The sequence below is a fragment of the Anser anser genome (genome assembly GCF_964211835.1).
Source record: "Anser anser genome assembly, chromosome: 1".
NCBI classification, from domain to species: Eukaryota; Metazoa; Chordata; class Aves; order Anseriformes; family Anatidae; genus Anser; species Anser anser.
The window spans coordinates 103,599,996-103,617,819 of record NC_139720.1 but is presented as its reverse complement, the minus strand read 5'-3'; the positions used below and the strand labels follow the sequence as shown (position 1 = coordinate 103,617,819).

General features: G+C 39.6%; 1 protein-coding gene across 9 annotated transcripts in view; it reads left to right on the top strand.

The window, feature by feature from the left end:
• TULP3 (TUB like protein 3) overlaps positions 1-16,870 on the top strand; it is a 36,065-nt gene extending 19,195 nt beyond the window's left edge. For 7 of the 9 annotated variants that reach the window (XM_083824955.1, XM_083824951.1, XM_083824957.1 and 4 more), the window contains exons 3-11: positions 1,819-1,981; positions 4,762-4,938; positions 6,630-6,799; positions 8,236-8,433; positions 8,913-9,025; positions 9,449-9,563; positions 12,027-12,125; positions 14,296-14,467; positions 14,960-16,870. In XM_083824955.1, the coding sequence (XP_083681081.1) occupies positions 1,819-1,981; positions 4,762-4,938; positions 6,630-6,799; positions 8,236-8,433; positions 8,913-9,025; positions 9,449-9,563; positions 12,027-12,125; positions 14,296-14,467; positions 14,960-15,093 (1,341 nt within the window). In that variant the 3' untranslated portion in view covers positions 15,094-16,870. The remainder of the gene's footprint in view (positions 1-1,818; positions 1,982-4,761; positions 4,939-6,629; positions 6,800-8,235; positions 8,434-8,912; positions 9,026-9,448; positions 9,564-12,026; positions 12,126-14,295; positions 14,468-14,959) is intronic. The other 2 variants (XM_083824950.1, XM_083824954.1) reach the window with 2 other exon arrangements.
• Positions 16,871-17,824: the final 954 nt, after the last annotated feature.

Genomic DNA, 17,824 nt, shown 5'->3' with positions numbered 1-17,824 from the left:
CTCAATTTCCATCTGTGTACTTTCTTACTACCTTTAGGATGCATTTGTTTTATTTTTTCTAATCTGTCTATTTGCCATGTAGAAAAGCCTTGGCAACAGTTTTTCTCAAATCTTAATTTTTTGTTCTGTTTTTTCCCATCTCCTTTTATGTCAACTATCAGAGATTTAGAAATGTAGATGTATTTTTAATTTTCACTTAGCATTAATTTACAATATAATTAAAAAAAATACTTAAGTTGTTCTGGACAGTTTGACTGCTTGTATAGAAAATATTGTGACCTGTGATGACTGAGCATTTTCTCAGAATTTTACTTTACTGCTTATTTTCCTTCCTTTTCTCTAGTCCAGTCTGATAATCTCTTTGGAATTCTATGTATTTTTTGCTGTCCAGGACAATCCTTACAAATAATTTTGCAGTAATGAGTGGTACCTGTATTGCCATCTAGTCTTCAAATTGAAATCACGAATTTAAAAAAATACGTATTTTGGAGAAAATAACTTGAAAAGCAGAAAGAAAGAAAGAATAAAGGACCAAGGGCTGAGTTGTGTTGGAACCTTTCAGGGAGAGGTTGCCTGAGAAACTGTCCTCACTTGAGATAAAAAGCCTAACAGGAGAGGAAAGATCCAACAAGAGAGAGAAAAAGCATAACAGGAGAGGAAAGGATTCCAAAAACATCAGTCTCAAATGAATTGAGTTGTTGTTACTGTTTATCTGTTGGATCCTTGGATCCTTAACTGAGAAGCACTTGGTGAAGAAAGTATTTTTAGAAAAATGTTTTATTTTTAACATTAGCATATGGATATAAAGTTATTTCCTTTCAATCCTGAATTACATAGAAATATTTTACAAGGTAGATCTTTTCCTATTACTAAATCAGTCTTATTTTAATGACTGTGGGTTTTTGTTTGTTTGTTTGTTTTTTTCCTCCTCTGTTTTATCTTGAAACATCAGTTTCTGGGAGCTTTCTGAGTTCTCCCTGTTAGATGATAGCCTTTGTCACAAAAGCCATTTCCGTTGCAAGTACTGACCTGCTTTTACTGCATTGACAGCATTTATAACTGCAGTGGCAGAATAAGCCCTTGTTAAGGATGTTTAGAAATTGTATACTAATATAATGGAAGGCTTAATTGCCATATAATTAATAGGTCACGGGCTCTTATTTTTACTCTGATAATCTTGGTGTTAATCTTGGTGATAATCTTGGTTGTCAATGTTAGTTTAATTGTACAAACCAGTGAGGATAAACTATATATTCCCTGTACACACGGGAAGTTGTCCTAAAAGACATTATGTCTAGTCCAATTGTAACTATAGTGCAGCAAATGGAGAGTCCTTGTGTGCTGTTTGGTCTGTTCTATTAGCTTAAGTATGATGCATGGAGTAATAAAATTGACAGAATATGCTGTATGTTGCAACATTACTATATGAAGTGTCTAAGTGACTGATGAATTTGTCTGATTTTAAGGGTTGCTGAAGTTTTTACTGCAGGAGTTAGGAGGAATGGAGTTAGGAGGAATGGAGTTAAAGGAGTTAAAATTATCTGTTAAAAGGAGTTATAATTATCTATTGATGGTCTCAGGATAGATCAGAAAATAAGCAGGTGTCCTCATCACCCATCAATCACTGATGGAGAAGCAAAGGCTTTGGAGTATCTCGCTCCAAAGACACTGTGGGGTGTGTATCTAGGATTTTTGTAAAAGTTCGCAAGTGCATTTTAGGTTGATTGGAGATCCACTAGCATGTCATTACCAGTGGCTGAGGCACTGCCTCTCTGGATGTGGTTACTCATTCCTATTTCATGTTTTTCTCTATTTCAGAGAGCTCTTCTAGAGAAGAAGCAGAGGAAAAAACGTCTTGATCCCTTGATGGTACAGCCAAATCCCGAGGCAAAGCTGCGCAGGCCAAAGCCCAAAGGATGCGAGGAGCAGACTCCTTTAGTAGAAACTCCTACCCCATTCCACAGTGATGTTATGTTACATGGTAAGTAGTCAACCCAATTGCAATGATGTTCCTCAAAATGCCAGCGCATACGTTTTATGTCACATGTGGTGACCTACATTGGTGTGACAGTGGTCAAGCAATAAACAAGATTGATCACACCTTTTTTTATGTATACAAGTACAATTGTATTATTAGTGTAGTGGAGAAATACTGAAGTGTATAAACAAGTAAAAAAATTATCTTGAATTTTGTGACAGCTGCCTTTCAGTACACTCTTACTTGTGTTTAGCTAAAAAGAGGTGTAGAAATGGGCTAGGAACTTCTATATTGGCAGGGAGCTACAAATACAGAGTAAGAGAGTTTTCTGAAGCAGTAGGATAAAGAATAGTCCAGTGGTGGCTGCCTTTACTGTCCTTCATAGAATCAATGTATGCTCCATCTCAAGATTGGATATGACTGGATGTGGAAGCCCTCCATTGCAGTAAAAATGTCAGGAAGTAGTTTATGAGAGCCAAGATCCTGTCAGGCTATCCAGAAAGTAACAGCAAATAGGTTTTGAGATGCATACTAATGCAGGATGTTATAATACCGCTGTTAGATTAATAGGGAATTAATTTGCAGAGTAGAATTTAAACCAATGTTACCTAGTTTGAAAAGATCACATACAATATCCCCTGAGATCCTGTCTTTTAAATGTTTTTCTTGGTCTCAAGATCTCTTTCACAATCATGGGATGAGGAGGAGAGTGGTGATGTAGCATTTACATGTTTAAAATCAGGTTGGGGAAATCTGAAGAAGGACAGCTTTAAATGAGGAAAGAGGAAGAGAGGAAGGGAAAAGATTCATAGACATTCGAAGTTAGGAAACTTCAGTAGTACTGAAACTACAAGGAAAAAATGAAATTTACTACTCCCTCACTAGCATACGTAGTTCTGAAGTTTCTTCAGTGCAAACAAATGACTCTTGGGAGTCAGACCAAAAGGGGAGAGGGGTCCAGGAAGGCTGGATACTCCTCAAAAAGGAAGTCTTAAAGGCACAGGAGACAGGCTGTCCCTGTGTGCCATAAGATGAGCTGGTGGGGGAGAAGACTGGCATGGCTGAAAAGGGAACATTCGTTGAGTCTCCAGGAGAAAAAGAGAGTTTATGTCCAGTGGAAGAAGGGACAGGCAACTCAGGGAGAGTACAAGGAAGTTGTCAGCACATGCAGGGAAAAAATCAGAAAGGCAAACATGAGCTCAACCTGGCCACTATGGTAAGATAACAAAAAATGTTTTTACAAATATATTAACAGTAAGAGGAGGGCAAAGGAGAATCTCCATCTTTTACTGGGCATGGTGGGGAACAGGACTACTGAGGATAAGGAAGAGGCTTAGATTCTCAATGCTTTCTTTACATCTGTTTTTTAATAGTCAGACCAGTTATCCTTGGGTTCCTCAGCCTCCCAACCTGGAAGTCTGGGATGGGAAGCAGAATAAACCCCCCACAGTTCAGGTGGAAACAGTTAGAGACCTGCTGCTCCACCTGGACTGTCTCAAGTCCATGGGGCCAGATGGGATTGCCAAACAGCTTTCCATCATCTATCAGTAGTCTATCAGCAGAGAGGTCCCAGATAACTGGAGACTTGGTGATGTGGACATTAAGTTGGGGGCTTGGACAGGTACACTCTGCTGGGTTAAAAACTGGCTGGATGGCCGGGCCCAGAGTGGTGGTGAATGGAATGAAATCCAGATGGCAACCGGTCACCAGTGGTGTTCCTCAGGGGTCGGTGTTGGGGCACATCCTCTTTAATATCTTTATTGATTATTTGGACAAGGGAATTGAGCGCACCCTCAGTGAGTTTGCAGACGACACCAAGCTGGGGGGAAGTGTCGATCTGCCAGAGGGTAGGAAGGCCCTGCAGAGGGACCTGGACAAGCTGGATAGATGGCCATAGGCCAACAGGATGAAATTCAGCATGGCTAAGTGCCAGGTCCTGCACTTTGATCACAACAACCCTATGCAATGCTACAGGCTTGGGGCAGAGTGGCTGGAAAGCTGTGCAGAGGAAAAAGATCTGGGGGTATTGGTTGATGCTCATCTAAACATGAGCTGGCAGCGTGTCCAGGTGGCCAAGAAGGCCAATGGCATCTTGGCTTGTATCAGGAACAGTGTAGCCAGCAGGAGCAGGGAGGTGATCGTCCCCCTGTACTCAGCTCTGGTGAGGCCGCACCTCGAGTGCTGTGTTCAGTTTTGGGCCCCTCAGTACAAGAAGGACATCGAGGCCCTGGAGTGTGTCCAGAGAAGGGCTCTGAAGGTGGTGAAGGGCCTGGAACACAAGTCCTGTGAGGAATGGTTGAGGGAACTGGGGTTGTTTAGTCTGGAGAAGAGGAGGCTCAGTTTGTTAAGCTTGTAGCTGTGGATGCTTTTTATCAGATTTATCTGTGATGTTCACTGTAGAGCACTCACTCAATACCACTCCTTACAAACAAGGAGTCCAAACAAGGAGTTGGAAAGAGTAGTTACCCATAAATAAATTGAAAGGTACCAATGTGCATGACAAATAATGCTCATCTTAATTGCTTGAGTCCTTGAAAAAAACTGTATACAATGACTTATAAATGGAGAAACTCATGCCTGACATGTGTAGCATGACAGGAGATCTGTACCACAGTCAGGCCTGGCTCCTCCCAGGTCTGACAAAAGTTGACGTAAACAAGAATACATCAGTACTTTAAAGGGATGCTTGAGCCAGGGAAGGTGAAAGAGAAACCAACCATCCTGGGAAATGTATTTACCTGTAAAAATGAGACTTTTGCATTCTCTCTCATTTTGGCCTGAAGGCATTGATGGACCAGCTGCTTTCCTGAAATCAGAAGTGCAAGATTTAGGAACCAAGGTCCAAACTCTCTCTGTTGGATCTTCCATAACAGAAGACAATGCAGATGAGGAAAAGGATGGACAGTCTCTAACAGAAACATCAGGCAAGCCAGATCTGCAAGAAATCTTAGAGAAACGAGGTAAGAGTTGATAATGGGCAGAGGTCTTTTTCAGGACTCTTCTACTTGTAATTTTTTTTTCAGTAACATTTAAGAAATCATGAAACAAATGTCTGTAGGATCTTCCTCGTACAAGCAAAGCTAGCGGATTCTACAGCATGTAGAAATGCAGATCTGCAGTTCCTTCTGTTGTTAAGTGGAATATGACAGTATGCTTTATAATTTTCTGGCCTTTCTAAAAAAAAAAAAAAGCTAAGATTTTTTTGGTGACAAAACATTATACTTCACATTTTGCTAAAGTTCGGGGTGTTTTTATTCCAGATATATCTGGATACGATATACAAAATACTTGAGTATTTTCGCAATGGCAGAACCTTCTAAAACCAGTAATGCCGTAATTTAACTGTTGAGGACACTAACAACAAAGGTACTCTTCCTGTGTCAGGGGCCGTATCCCACTGAGTAGTTTCCCAGGGGAGCATCTATCTCTGCCTGCCAAGCATCTTAAGTTGCTGTTATAGTACCACAGGAAGCCTTTTTGTTGTATACAGTCTAAGCAAAGTAATGGCTATTGTTTAATGTGCTGTGCAACTTGTTTCATTTTACAGAGACTGTCTCCCAGAATGTTTCTAGTACACTTTATGAACGCTACCGTGTATAGGAATACTTTTATTCTGTTGTCACGTGAAACAGCTGTTATCTATGGATAATGACATTACACAAGAGTTAGGGAAGGAAGCAGGAGAAAATATCCGGAAACTCCAGGAGAACTTAGTCTAGGTAAAATATAAGCAGTGAATTTTGAAATTGGCTCTAATCAGCACCTTTCCTCTTTCCAAATGCACGTTGGGAAGTTTACAGACAAGGTATTAAGACTATGTTTTTCTGTTTTATGTGAGACAAAGAACTTACAGCAGTGTCCCCTGTATTGGAACACCGTTGTAATACTGATTCACTGTACTACTACAGTGCTTTATATGCTTTTCCATTCTACAGCAAAATTAAAGAACGGACTTGCAGAACAAAATGATATACCACCAAGTAAAAGGAAACACCAAATAGTGATGTGTTCAAATGCAGTCTTTATTCAGAGTTATTTTTGTTATATACCCAGTCATCCCTACATAGCTGTGCTTGGTTTAAGATTAAATAAATAAATACTGGGACAGTTCTGTTTCCATTCTGAAAATCAAATCATTAGTAGTATTTAAGAAACCTGAGTTACTGCTACTGATGTAAGAACAGGAAAGCATCTAATTGAAGAGGTATCATACTTCATTTCAGTGTCTATAATACTAAGTGGAAATGGTAAAGGATGTAAACTCTGTAGAGTCCAAGCTGCAGGGTACGTTTCACCCTGTTGAGCTGGATTGCCTTTTTTGTTCTTAAAGCATGGAGAGCTTTTCTGCATAAAAGTAGGCAAAATTTAATTCAATGGTAGCATATGCTAAACAATGTGCTATATCATGTAAAATATGCATTAATAAAAGCTTAATCAGCTGCACGCTGTCAGCTGTAAAATGTCGCCACTGGTTTGAATTTCAAAGCTCAGGAAACAATATAGCATGAAGAAAATCAGCAGTTGGAAAAACAGAAATTAATTGAAGAGATAGAACAGGATAGTTATGTAAGGGTCTTATGTAAATTAGTGATATTCTGATCTCATGACACCTTCTTTCAAAGGTTACTTGCTTGATCCTATGTTCTGACAGGAATTTCAGGCAGTTTGAATTTTGATGAGGAGGACACAGAAGAAGAGGAAGAAGCTAGTAAGAGACCAGCATCTCATTCACCACATCCTGAATCTGAGAGGCCTAGTTCTGCAACCAGTGAGAAATCCTTTGCAGTAGGTGTTTTGAAATCAGTTTCTGATAAGGACTGGGTACGTGCTTGATTTTGACTTACTAACCCTTTTAGCACTGGGTTAATATACAGTATTTGGAGCCGTCATTAATCCCTGAAGGCAGGGGAAGGACAAGATTGTCAGGTTATCTAACAGAAGGCTCCATGAGTTAAACACAAAGACCTAGTAATGATCAAAGGAACAATGATGGGTGGAGGAACCCAACCCAAGTAACCTAATCAGTGAAGAACAGAACACACTGAATCAGCTACCCCTATGATGCTCAAAGGAGAAAGATTAGACCATTGTCTCTGGCTCAAAATCCACTAGTCTGCTTGAAGGATTATAAATTTTAACGTGGGATGCAAGGGTGAGCAGAATTTTGCAATGGAACAGGAAAAATTATGGGATTATACAAAATTTATAGGCTGATTAGAGGAAGGGACACAAGAGGGCTGGAAAAAAGCAAGGTGGATCAAGGAGCAACTTGCATGGGAAAACGGAAGTAAAGGGAGGGGATAAAAGTCTGCAGCAATCCTGGATGTACTTAAGTCTGTGCTACTTTTCGAGAGACCAATGTGAGTATGCTTGTGAGGTGACTGGATGTATAATGTGCTACACTGCCAGTGAGTACGAGAGGTCTGGTCGCTAGTAACTTGGGTGACTGGGGTGTGGGTGACAATTGCTGGAGATGACTTGTAGGGGTGCCACAAGGGGTGGGTGAGAACCACTAGCAAATTTCAAGTGTGCGCGTGTATGTGTGTACTCATACAGACTTTCTACTCTCTGGACCTGGTAATAGGGGTAAACCATCAACCTCATCTCCTAGGCCCGGTCAGACAAAGAATACCCTGGGTTCTACAATCTACAGGATTCAGCTACCTCTAAGAAAAATGACTTTAATATGTGATACCAGATTTCCACTAGAATTCTAGTTCGTTTGGTGACCATAACTTGCATCCTGACTGTATGCATTGCTCCAAGGCTCCTCCAGCATTTAGTTGTGAAGGTTCTACTGTCATCTTGCTCTGTTTCTGCTGCTTTTCAGAACCAACATAAGCTTAGTGCTCAATTCAGTTGCAGAAAGCACATTCTGTCTTATTGCAGCATCCATCAGTCCAGTTCATCATGCTGCCTTATTTCCCACGGAGTGTTTGAAGCTCTAAAAGTAGAGAGGCTGTTTGATTAGAACATTTATGGTGTATCAACCTATTTTCCTGTTCCTAGTAATTCACTTTTTCCCTAGTTCATGACTACTTTTTCTCTCCTCCCCTTGGAGGGTTAGACTACTCAGAGTAAAAAAGTCTTCAGCCACTTTCTTCAGAGAAACACAACTGTTTTCTCATTCAACTTTCCTTTCCCAAATATATTCTTGAGGCATGAGATCTTCTGTTTCAATAAGCCTTTCTTTTCCTGGGGAATACCAGAGCCTCTGATCTGATATTGGTTTGCTAATATGATGGTTCTTCCCACAGGAAACAGGTGCTTCCTGTAGTCCATCCCCTCAGGCAGTTGCACATCTGGGAGAAGTAGAGAACTTGGAGGATTTTGCATTACGCCCTGCACCCCGTGGTATTACAATCAAATGTCGAATCACTAGAGATAAGAAGGGAATGGACCGGGGCCTCTTCCCTACTTATTACATGCATCTGGAAAGGGATGACAACAGAAAGGTATTGGAAGCAGCACACAGTATCTTGGCTTGGCTATTGTACTTCAACCACACAATATTTTTGGTGTAACAGAGAGCAGTGCATAAATTGGTAAGACACCAGAAACCGAGGAGAGACAACATGTAGATGAGGACAGTTTATATATGGCCAAGGCACTAAGGAGGATGTTGGCAAGTTTAGAAGCCATAATACAATGAAAGGTGAAATAAAGTATGAAAATGTCAGGGATAAAGAAAAGCAAAGAGATTGGTCTGTTGAGAAGAAACAGAGGAAAGACTAGAAAAGGCAGTTGCATTATATCCAGGCTGTCGAGTGAGCAGATTGGAAGAACAGGAATTCAGGCTGGGTACTTGTGGAACAGAAAAGTATGGAGACAGTAATAACAGTATAGAACAAAAAATGGAGATGTAACAGTTTGGATAGAAGTTCTTCTGCATTCTTTCAAAACACCAGTCTTGATCAAAGTTTTGTATTTCCAGACATTCCTTCTTGCAGGGAGAAAACGAAAAAAGAGCAAAACGTCCAATTACCTCATATCAATTGACCCAACTGATTTATCCCGGGAAGGGGAAAGTTTCATTGGAAAACTCAGGTGAGAACCACAGAAAAAAAAATATGGACAAATGTACATCTTCTGCAATAGGAAAGGTAGAATTTACATGTTAGAATAGTTGGAGTTAAAAATAGCAATTTGATATCAATTCAGGAAATGTATTAACCTCTTCCTGCTTAATGCCATGTGTACTCACCTGGCTTGGCAAGCCTCCTTTAGAGTTACCATTCACAATGATAATTTAGAATTTGGAGGAATTCTGGCTCAGGGCTTTTTCTAGTACAGGTTACATGCTCGGTTTACAATGGACATTTCACTGAAATTCCTTACTGAGCTGACTGTGGACAAACCCGATGACCAGAGGCATGTATTTTCTCAGTGCTGCACACATGCCTTCAGATGGTTAAAAAAAAATCCACTGATGCCTCTTTCTTTTTCTGTCTTTCCATAACCTGACATTAGGTCAAACCTCATGGGAACTAAATTTACGGTCTATGACCATGGAATTAGCCCAATCAAGGCACAAGGCCTATTGGAAAAGGCCCGTACCCGACAGGAGCTTGCAGCTATCTATTATGTAAGTAGTGCCTCTTCCCATGTAAGTAGTGCCTCTTCCCTTTTATGTGCTTCTTTTTTGTAGCCTGATTACTAAGGAAATGGGACTCACAAAATCATGCTGCCTGCATCCTCCCTCATTTAACTTTTGAACTAACTAACCAATTTCGACCAGATATGATAAAGGGCAGAGGCCTCAAATATAAATTTTTACAAGTTTAATGGGAAAAAAACCATTGTCAGAGGAGAGAGAGAGATCCAAACTAATGTTCTGATGGACTTGTCACCTGACCCAACATTAGGCATGTTGCCACTCAGCATATCCTTGATACGGAGCTAGCCACATCATGAACTGCCTCTTGCCCAGCTGGTAGACACTACAAAATAACTGGAAATGTCTCATGAAGTAGGGCTATTTTTAGCAGAACTAAAGGCATTTTGGTAAATAGAAGTGAGCTGGTATTATTTCAGTAGTAGCATGTTGTTAGTAAGGGCACATTTCCAGGGGAAGCTATTCACTATCACTGTCTCTTGTCCTAGAGACAGGATTTTGGTCTTGTGGGTCATCTCAGTCTAAGGCATAGAGACAATGTACTTGTAGGTACATCACTGTAGAATTCTGTGAAGTTTTTCAAAACACGTTGATTCCTGTTCCAGTCCTGAGGTTTGAGGAAAATTTAAGATACTTTACAAAATAAAAGCCAGTCAAGTGGAGAAATTTTTCTTTTATCACAGGTACAGTAGTAGAAATTTAATGGTGCATTAGCCTATTGGACCTTGATTTTTTTTTTTCCTATTAATCTTAATGCCAAGTAGGGGAAAAGAATTGACATGATAATTCCAGTGCTAGCCTGTTTACAGAAACATCACTGGATCTTTGTATAGAGTATTATTAATTTCATAGAATGTCTTGGGTTGGAAGGGATCTTAAAGGGAGCATAGGCAGGGATGCCACCCACTAGATTAGGTTGCCCAGGGTCCCATCCAACCTGACCTTGAACACCTCCAGAGATGGGGCAAACACCTTCTCTGGATAGCATGTTCCAGTGCCTTACCAGCTTCTGAGTAAAGAATTTCCTTCTAACATCTAATCTAAATCTCTCCTCTTCTACTTTAAAACTGTTCCCTTTTGTTATTGTCACCTGCCCTTGTAAAATGTCTCTCTCCAAACTGTTTCCCTACCTAAATGAACAGAGCAAGGTGTTAAAATGAGTACAGCAGGAACTATAAAGTCAATTTCTCGGATTTTAAACTGTTTCATATATGTGAAGTTAGTGAAATTTATACATGAATAAAATCAGTACTCTTGTTCTCATATGTGCTTATTGGTTTTCTGAAATGAAATAATAAAGATTGCAGCTCTGAAGACCTTTATTCTGTGTCTGTGAAAATGCTGTAGGACATTAGAAGTTGTATCACTTCTATTAGCTCAGTGATTCTAAAAGATTCTGGCTTTTTAATTGGTATTTAGAAGCTTTAAAGGTATCATTGACATTGTTACAAAACACTTTAAATAAAACACTTTAAATGGAACATTGGATTTTGGTTGACATTATTAAATGAATGGTTTGAGAATACCAAGAAAGACCTTTTTCCTTTGCTTTTTATACTCAATCTACTTGGAGCAGTCTTTTGCAGTACTCTGTAAAAGTCTGCTTGTCTTAAGATTGAAGCTTGGATGGATTGCCCCTTTAGGACAAGGGGCAATGGGTGCAAGCTGGAACATAGGAGGTTCTGCTTAAATATGAGACAAAACTTTTTTATGGTGAGGGTGACAGAGCACTGGAACAGGCTGCCCAGGGGGGTTGTGGAGTCTCCTTCTCTGGAGACTTTCAAAACCCGACTGGACACATTCCTGTGTGACATGATTTAGGTGTTCCTGCTCCGGCAGGGGGATTGGACTAGATGATCTTTCAAGGTCCCTTCCTATCCCTAATATTCTGTGATGCTGACTACTTTGCCTTCTGGGTCTGTTCTTAATGATTTATAAAAGAGCACAATTTGACAGCAAATGGTAGGTATGCTCTTAAACACAAGAAAAATGCCATTCATTCTTCAGGAACATTCTAGCCTAAATGGTGATGTCTATATATCATTGTCTCAGATCAAAGATCTGTATACTTTATTATATTTAACTCTTGCTCACTAGCAAGATTTTAACATGCTTTTGCCTTGGATGTAGAAATTTATGCCTGGAAATTGCACTTGTCTAATTTCGCTGTTGATGTTTCATTAAGACAATGAAAATGTACTACAAATTAGGTAGTGCTCTGTATGTCTTTTGAGACAGTTTTTTCTAAATGGAAGAAGAGAGCTATTTCAGTGATTAAACACATTTGGAGTTAGATGACTGCTAGCACAGTTACAGCTAGCAGATCTCCAAAAAACAACACAAATGTGGATTCAAGTTCAGCTTTTCTATCCGTCTTTCTGTGAGACAGAGTATCTCCATTCCTGAAAATAATGTCTTTTACTTGTATTTCAGGAAACCAATGTATTAGGATTCAAGGGTCCCAGAAAAATGTCTGTGATCATTCCAGGAATGAACATGAACCATAAGCGAATTCCGATCCAGCCACAAAATGTGAGTTACGAAGTTTGGTCATGGTTCAGATTGGAGGAAGAGGTTAAAACTTTCTCCTAGAGGTGTGGGTGTTGGTGACAATAGTGGTCGTTACAGCAGGGTTGTCCATGGCTGTTAATGAGTCTCATAGACAGTAACAGTGTAGCCTAAAGGTGTTAATTAATTTATTCTTGACTTTTACCTCATTTGTAGCCTTCTGAATACTGTTTGTATTCTTACTTGTCATGTAGTTAGCCTAAATGCTATTCACTGTTGCAGTGGCTACTGTATCTTGTTGCTGTTGCACCTACAACTCCTCATTGAAAGGACACTGTTACACTGAGGGTTACATGAACACAGAACAAACTCTCATCTCCCAAAAGCTTTCATTTTAAGCCAGTATGGGAATTACAACAGATGGATAATAAATGGATGGGGCAGTATTTTGGTGTAGTAGCAAGAGAGTAAGTACATTTTTATCAGAATGGTGTCAGCATCTTTGTAAGAATTCCAGGAAAGTGAGGATTCTTTAGGGAGAAAGTGGGATGAGAAGGATGGAATTGTGGCTATTTAATGAGGATTTCTCATATGAGGATTTCTCAGATGCATTTGTTCCTGGCAAGCAGCTTACAGATGTGTATCTGAAGATACAGTAAGGAGTATGATGAAGATGCCTTCTTGTATCCCTAAATGTGGGTATTATGTTTGGTGTGATAGGAGACCTGTGGCAGAAAGGACAGATGCCAACTGATTCACCCGATCAGTGTTATAAGCTAGAAAATGCCATCTGCAGCTATGTTGTGAGTAGATATAAGTAGAACAAGAGAGTATTTTTGATGTCAGAGAAGAGTGGCCTTCAAGAGTGGAAATTTAGACTCATGAGAACCTGAAAAACATATTTAATTCTGTGGGCAGGAAAATATCTGGAGGTGGTCATTGATTCTTTATGTTTCAGTGTTCTCATATTCTTCAGTAACAGTTTAACGGTTCTTCTTGCATTTTTCTAACATTTTTCATACCCCTTTGCTAGCAGGCAAGCATAATGACAGTAGCCAAGTCTGAAAGACAAAGCAATTCAAAAAAGTTGTCAAATCCTTTGGGGTGTTGACTCTGTTTTTATCTTCATTCTCTGTAGTGTGATGCCTCTGATTAGGCAATACTGCCCCCACTTTACAGGAAGAAAAATTGCATCAAAATGCAGCTTGTTAGTGCCAATTTTTAAAGTTGATGTGTACCTTTATGAAAATAAATAAAGCTAAAAATAAAGATACAACTTAAACCGAACAACAAATTTTAGTGTAAGGAAAACAATGAATTTTTGAGAATAACCTGTTTTTCTATCCATATACAATACTAAAACACTTAGTCATATTAGCCACACCTCCACAAAATGTTGTTTTCTGTTCACTTCCATTCAAACTGAACTTATTTAATGGGATTCTTTTTCTTGTGAGCTTTAGCTTATATAATGTATAATCTGGGGTTTTATTTATTGCATAACTTTTAAAATTAAATTGTATGCCATGTGTTTCATGCACTATTTCCAGTTCCTTGTAATTAATTATTTCTGAAATTTAATGTGCTGTTTTGCCTCTCCTTTTTGTGTATTTCTTTTATTTGTCTGTATATTTTTCATATTGTACACCTCTTATTAGATCCGTTAGGATGACATTTAATCTACTTACGGTGTGCTTACCACCTGCTGCAGCCTTTTGACTTTATACTGAAACACCCCAGGGCCTATGCAGTTTACACTATGTAGTTAATTGTAGATGTTCTTTGTTTGTTTCAAAGTTTAGAATTTTGGAAATGGATCCAGCAAGATCAGAGAAAGCATATGAGCCTCGTAAAGGAGATTTCTACCAGCACTATGATGGTCATCTGTGACCTGTGAATTGCAGTCTTTCCTGTGCATGCACACACTTTTTCTCTCACTCTTTTTTTTTTTTTTTTTTGGGTGGAGATATGGCAATAGCTCCTTGAGTGGAAAGGAATGGTTGGACTAGGAAACCATTAGAGTATTTTCCTGGTACCTGCAGGATACTTTCAGTAGGACAGAGTTTAAGTGCTGTCATTGTGTTTCATTTAACAGGGAATGACACTGAAGTCACAGTGTGCATAGGGGAGAGAGGCAGTACTCAGAAATAGAGCCATTCTGAATCTGATAAATATATTTCTTCCTTCTAAACAGGAACATGAGAGTCTTCTGTCAAAATGGCAAAACAAAAATTTAGAGAACCTCATTGAGCTGCACAACAAGGCTCCAGTCTGGAATGATGATACTCAGTCCTACGTTTTGAACTTCCATGGGAGAGTCACTCAGGCTTCAGTGAAGAACTTCCAGATTGTCCATGACAATGACCGTAAGAGTCTGGTAGAGAATTGGGGGTGGGGTGTCATTCAAACAGGGAAAGCACAATATATTTCAAGAGGTTTTGGAGGAGTAGGACACTCTTCCTGGAGAAGGGAAACTGGATGAAAGAAGACAGCTCAAGATGACTGAGGACTTCTCAGCTGTCAAGAAAATTATAAAAGGCCTAACTTTTTCTGGGATGGGTGCAGAGGCTGTTGTCCAGCAAAAGAGGGAACAAATGCAAGCCTCCTGCAGGGGAAGAAAAGTTAATGTGACACCTTCAACCCAGCAAAAGAGTGGTGTGGGCCTTGGTTTTTGGTAATCTCTAGAATACCACAGTCACCCCAGAGAAAAGATTTTAAGTCCAATTTGGTGACAAAGGATGGATACAATGACCACATATATTTGGGACTGCCAGATACTTCTGAACTTTTGTTCATTTGTTTGTTTTCTTTGCTTCCCTGTGAAATTGCTGGTCTCTGAATCTTTCTTTTCTCCCCAGCTGACTACATTGTGATGCAGTTCGGTCGTGTAGCAGAAGATGTGTTCACTCTGGACTATAATTATCCTCTCTGTGCTCTTCAGGCCTTTGCTATTGGACTCTCCAGCTTTGATAGCAAATTGGCCTGTGAATGAGAGACAACAGACTCGAGACATGGAACTGACTCCCATCCCTGCATCTTGTTATAAGAGTTTAGGTGGAGTAATGAAAAGCACATCAGGGATGGAAGGGAACTGGAGGACAAACTTCTGCAGGCTTATTTGAAAGCAAATAGCAGGCCGGAGAGCATTATGGTGGTTTACAGTAGATCTTAGGAGTCTGTCCCAAGACTGAGCAGTCTCTGTACTCATTGTTGAAGAACAAGGAATATTGGTGATGTTTTTGTTGTCAGAATTGATTCTGCTTTCAGAATCCTTGTAACACATGCTGCTGCCTGAACAGGCTAAGGAAGTTAACCCACTAATTGAAACACATTGCAGCTTGGACTAGAAAAATAGTGGTTTAGTGTCCATATACCTTGGATCTTCAGCAGTGCCCCTGAAGATGATGCTACCAATATTCCTTTGAGTTCCTGATCAGACTAATTCAGAAAAAATAGAAGGATGGTTATGGCATGTGTTCTCTCTTGCCCTGTGTAGCATTTTGCTGTCTGTAAAAACAGAGAGAGAGAAGGGTTGAGGTTAAGCCTCTGTGCAACCGTAGGTAGTGTTCAACAAGTACAAACTGGAATGAGATATTGGCTGTAGTAAAAACACTTACCTCCTTCTCTGTGGAATGATTCTCTGCTAAGTCTGATAGTCCAGTTCCTTTTCATTATTCTAATTTTCAATGCTGGGTTCTACAATATGGAGACAGTAGGTCACAGCATGGGACACTCCTTGATTCATATGGCCTTGATTCATCAGAGCGAATTGCTGCACACTGACACGTAAGCCTCGTAGTGCACACATCTGGTGTGTGCTAAAGTAGAGAACAGCTACTATCTTGCCAGTTTCATGGCCATTGTGCATATCCATGATGAAATTGGAAAACTGTATCCTTCCAATAAGACAAGAATCAGCGTTTACCAGTTTCGCATATTGTCAGCAGACAAGTTCTGTTTCACGCTCCTGAAAAACAGACTTACTGCTTTTGTTCTCCAGAGTCTTTGCAGTGGTAGATATCACTTGTTCTTTCAAAATAATATCAGAAAATATCTTCACAGAGTTTCATTGCCAGGAAAAAAAAAATGATGGTAATCATGCGTAAACTTTGTTTTAATTGTAAATTATGAACTGTTGCTGAGGGCACCAGCTCTAGAAAATGCTGGAAGCCAAGTCTCAGATGCCCATTGTGTATTAGCTAGAGAGCCGTTGTCTTGAGAGTGATCTCATCAGCACAGCAGTCAGTGAAGAGAACTTGAATCATGGATCTCTTTTGTGCCTTTATGTACTTCCTGCTCATCACGCTGGGGTTAAGACCTGACAGAGTTTTCCAGTTCTCCACTGAGTTCTTGGCTGATGACTCCACGTTCCCCACACCCATCCAGAAATACTAAAAAAAAAGTCAGTTCATAATCTGATTATTATTATTTTTCTGTCTAGGACTGTGTGAAAGAAACTGCCCTATGTTAGCTTGGGGTGTCCTGAAGCTACGATGATAATTTCTAATTTAAGTTAATTTTTCTCTGTTCTCGGAAGGCTACAGTAGCATTGCTTTACTCACCCTTTGAGCTAAGCTGGACAGCAGTGGCTCTTCAAGCTATCTGTTGATGTCAAATCATCTTCACGGCGTCAGAGCCTCCATGTCTTGGTCAAATTTACGCAGATATATGAACCGCTTCAGAGCTCTTTTATCAGATACTGTTTTACATCAATTGTATTTATAACTTTTATATCTAAATGAAAATAAACTAATTTATATATTGAAAAACTCCTTAATTCTAAATGAAATTTTTTCTAGGATTTTATTGTCACTTATGGGTGTTCTTTGTTCCTCCTGTACTAGATGCTACCTCAATTTCTTCCTGTCTTCATATCTCATCTCTCTTCTCTCTGTCCACTTTTCCTTTGTAATTCTCAATTCTATTCCTTTGTGTTGGTTTTCTTTATACACTAAGAAGGCTGGGAGTGAATGTAAGCTTAGTCTCTCTAATGCCTTTTTTTTCCATCAGGAACTTCCAGTAAGACTTCCGGTATAGTTCATGGTTCCTGTTTGGTTCTCTTTTCAAGCTGCTTGCACTTCTCTGCCCCATGTTTTTAATTATTATCCCAGCCTCAAGTTACGGCTTTTGAGATGGTTCCTTAGGCATTTTCCTACCTTCCATCGGAACCTTTTCTACTGTTGAAGTACAATATAGTGTACTTGTGAATCAACAGCTGAAATAATACAGGGCTCAAGGGAAAATCAAATTGAAGTGGTTATTTTTATTTCCACTGGCAGATGTATGAACCTCAGTAAGGGGAGCTACAATGGATCTGGTAAGCAAAAAGCTGACACAGCTCTCAACGTGTAGGGCGTATTCTTCATGCTGGCTGCATACCACCTTTTTTTTTTTTTTCCACTATTTCCTTCTGAGTGAAATTAGATCTAGTTGAGAGATAAAACTGAGCGAGAAGTTCTACTAAGCAGTCGCTCTTGTACACAATTAGTTGTCGCTCACTTACCTTTGCATGTAAATGTAATGTTCATGAAATCCCAAGACCTTAAACAAGGATGGAAGCATGTTATATTGTTAAATATGAATCTTAAAGGCAGGCCTAGTAGACTAACAACTCCTTGGCTCACAGACGTCAAAGAGTGAATAATGTCTTGCCCTCTTATGGCTCAGTCCTACTTTCATTGAAGCTTTGCTGCTGAATTTGGTAGCAGCAGATGCAGAGGATC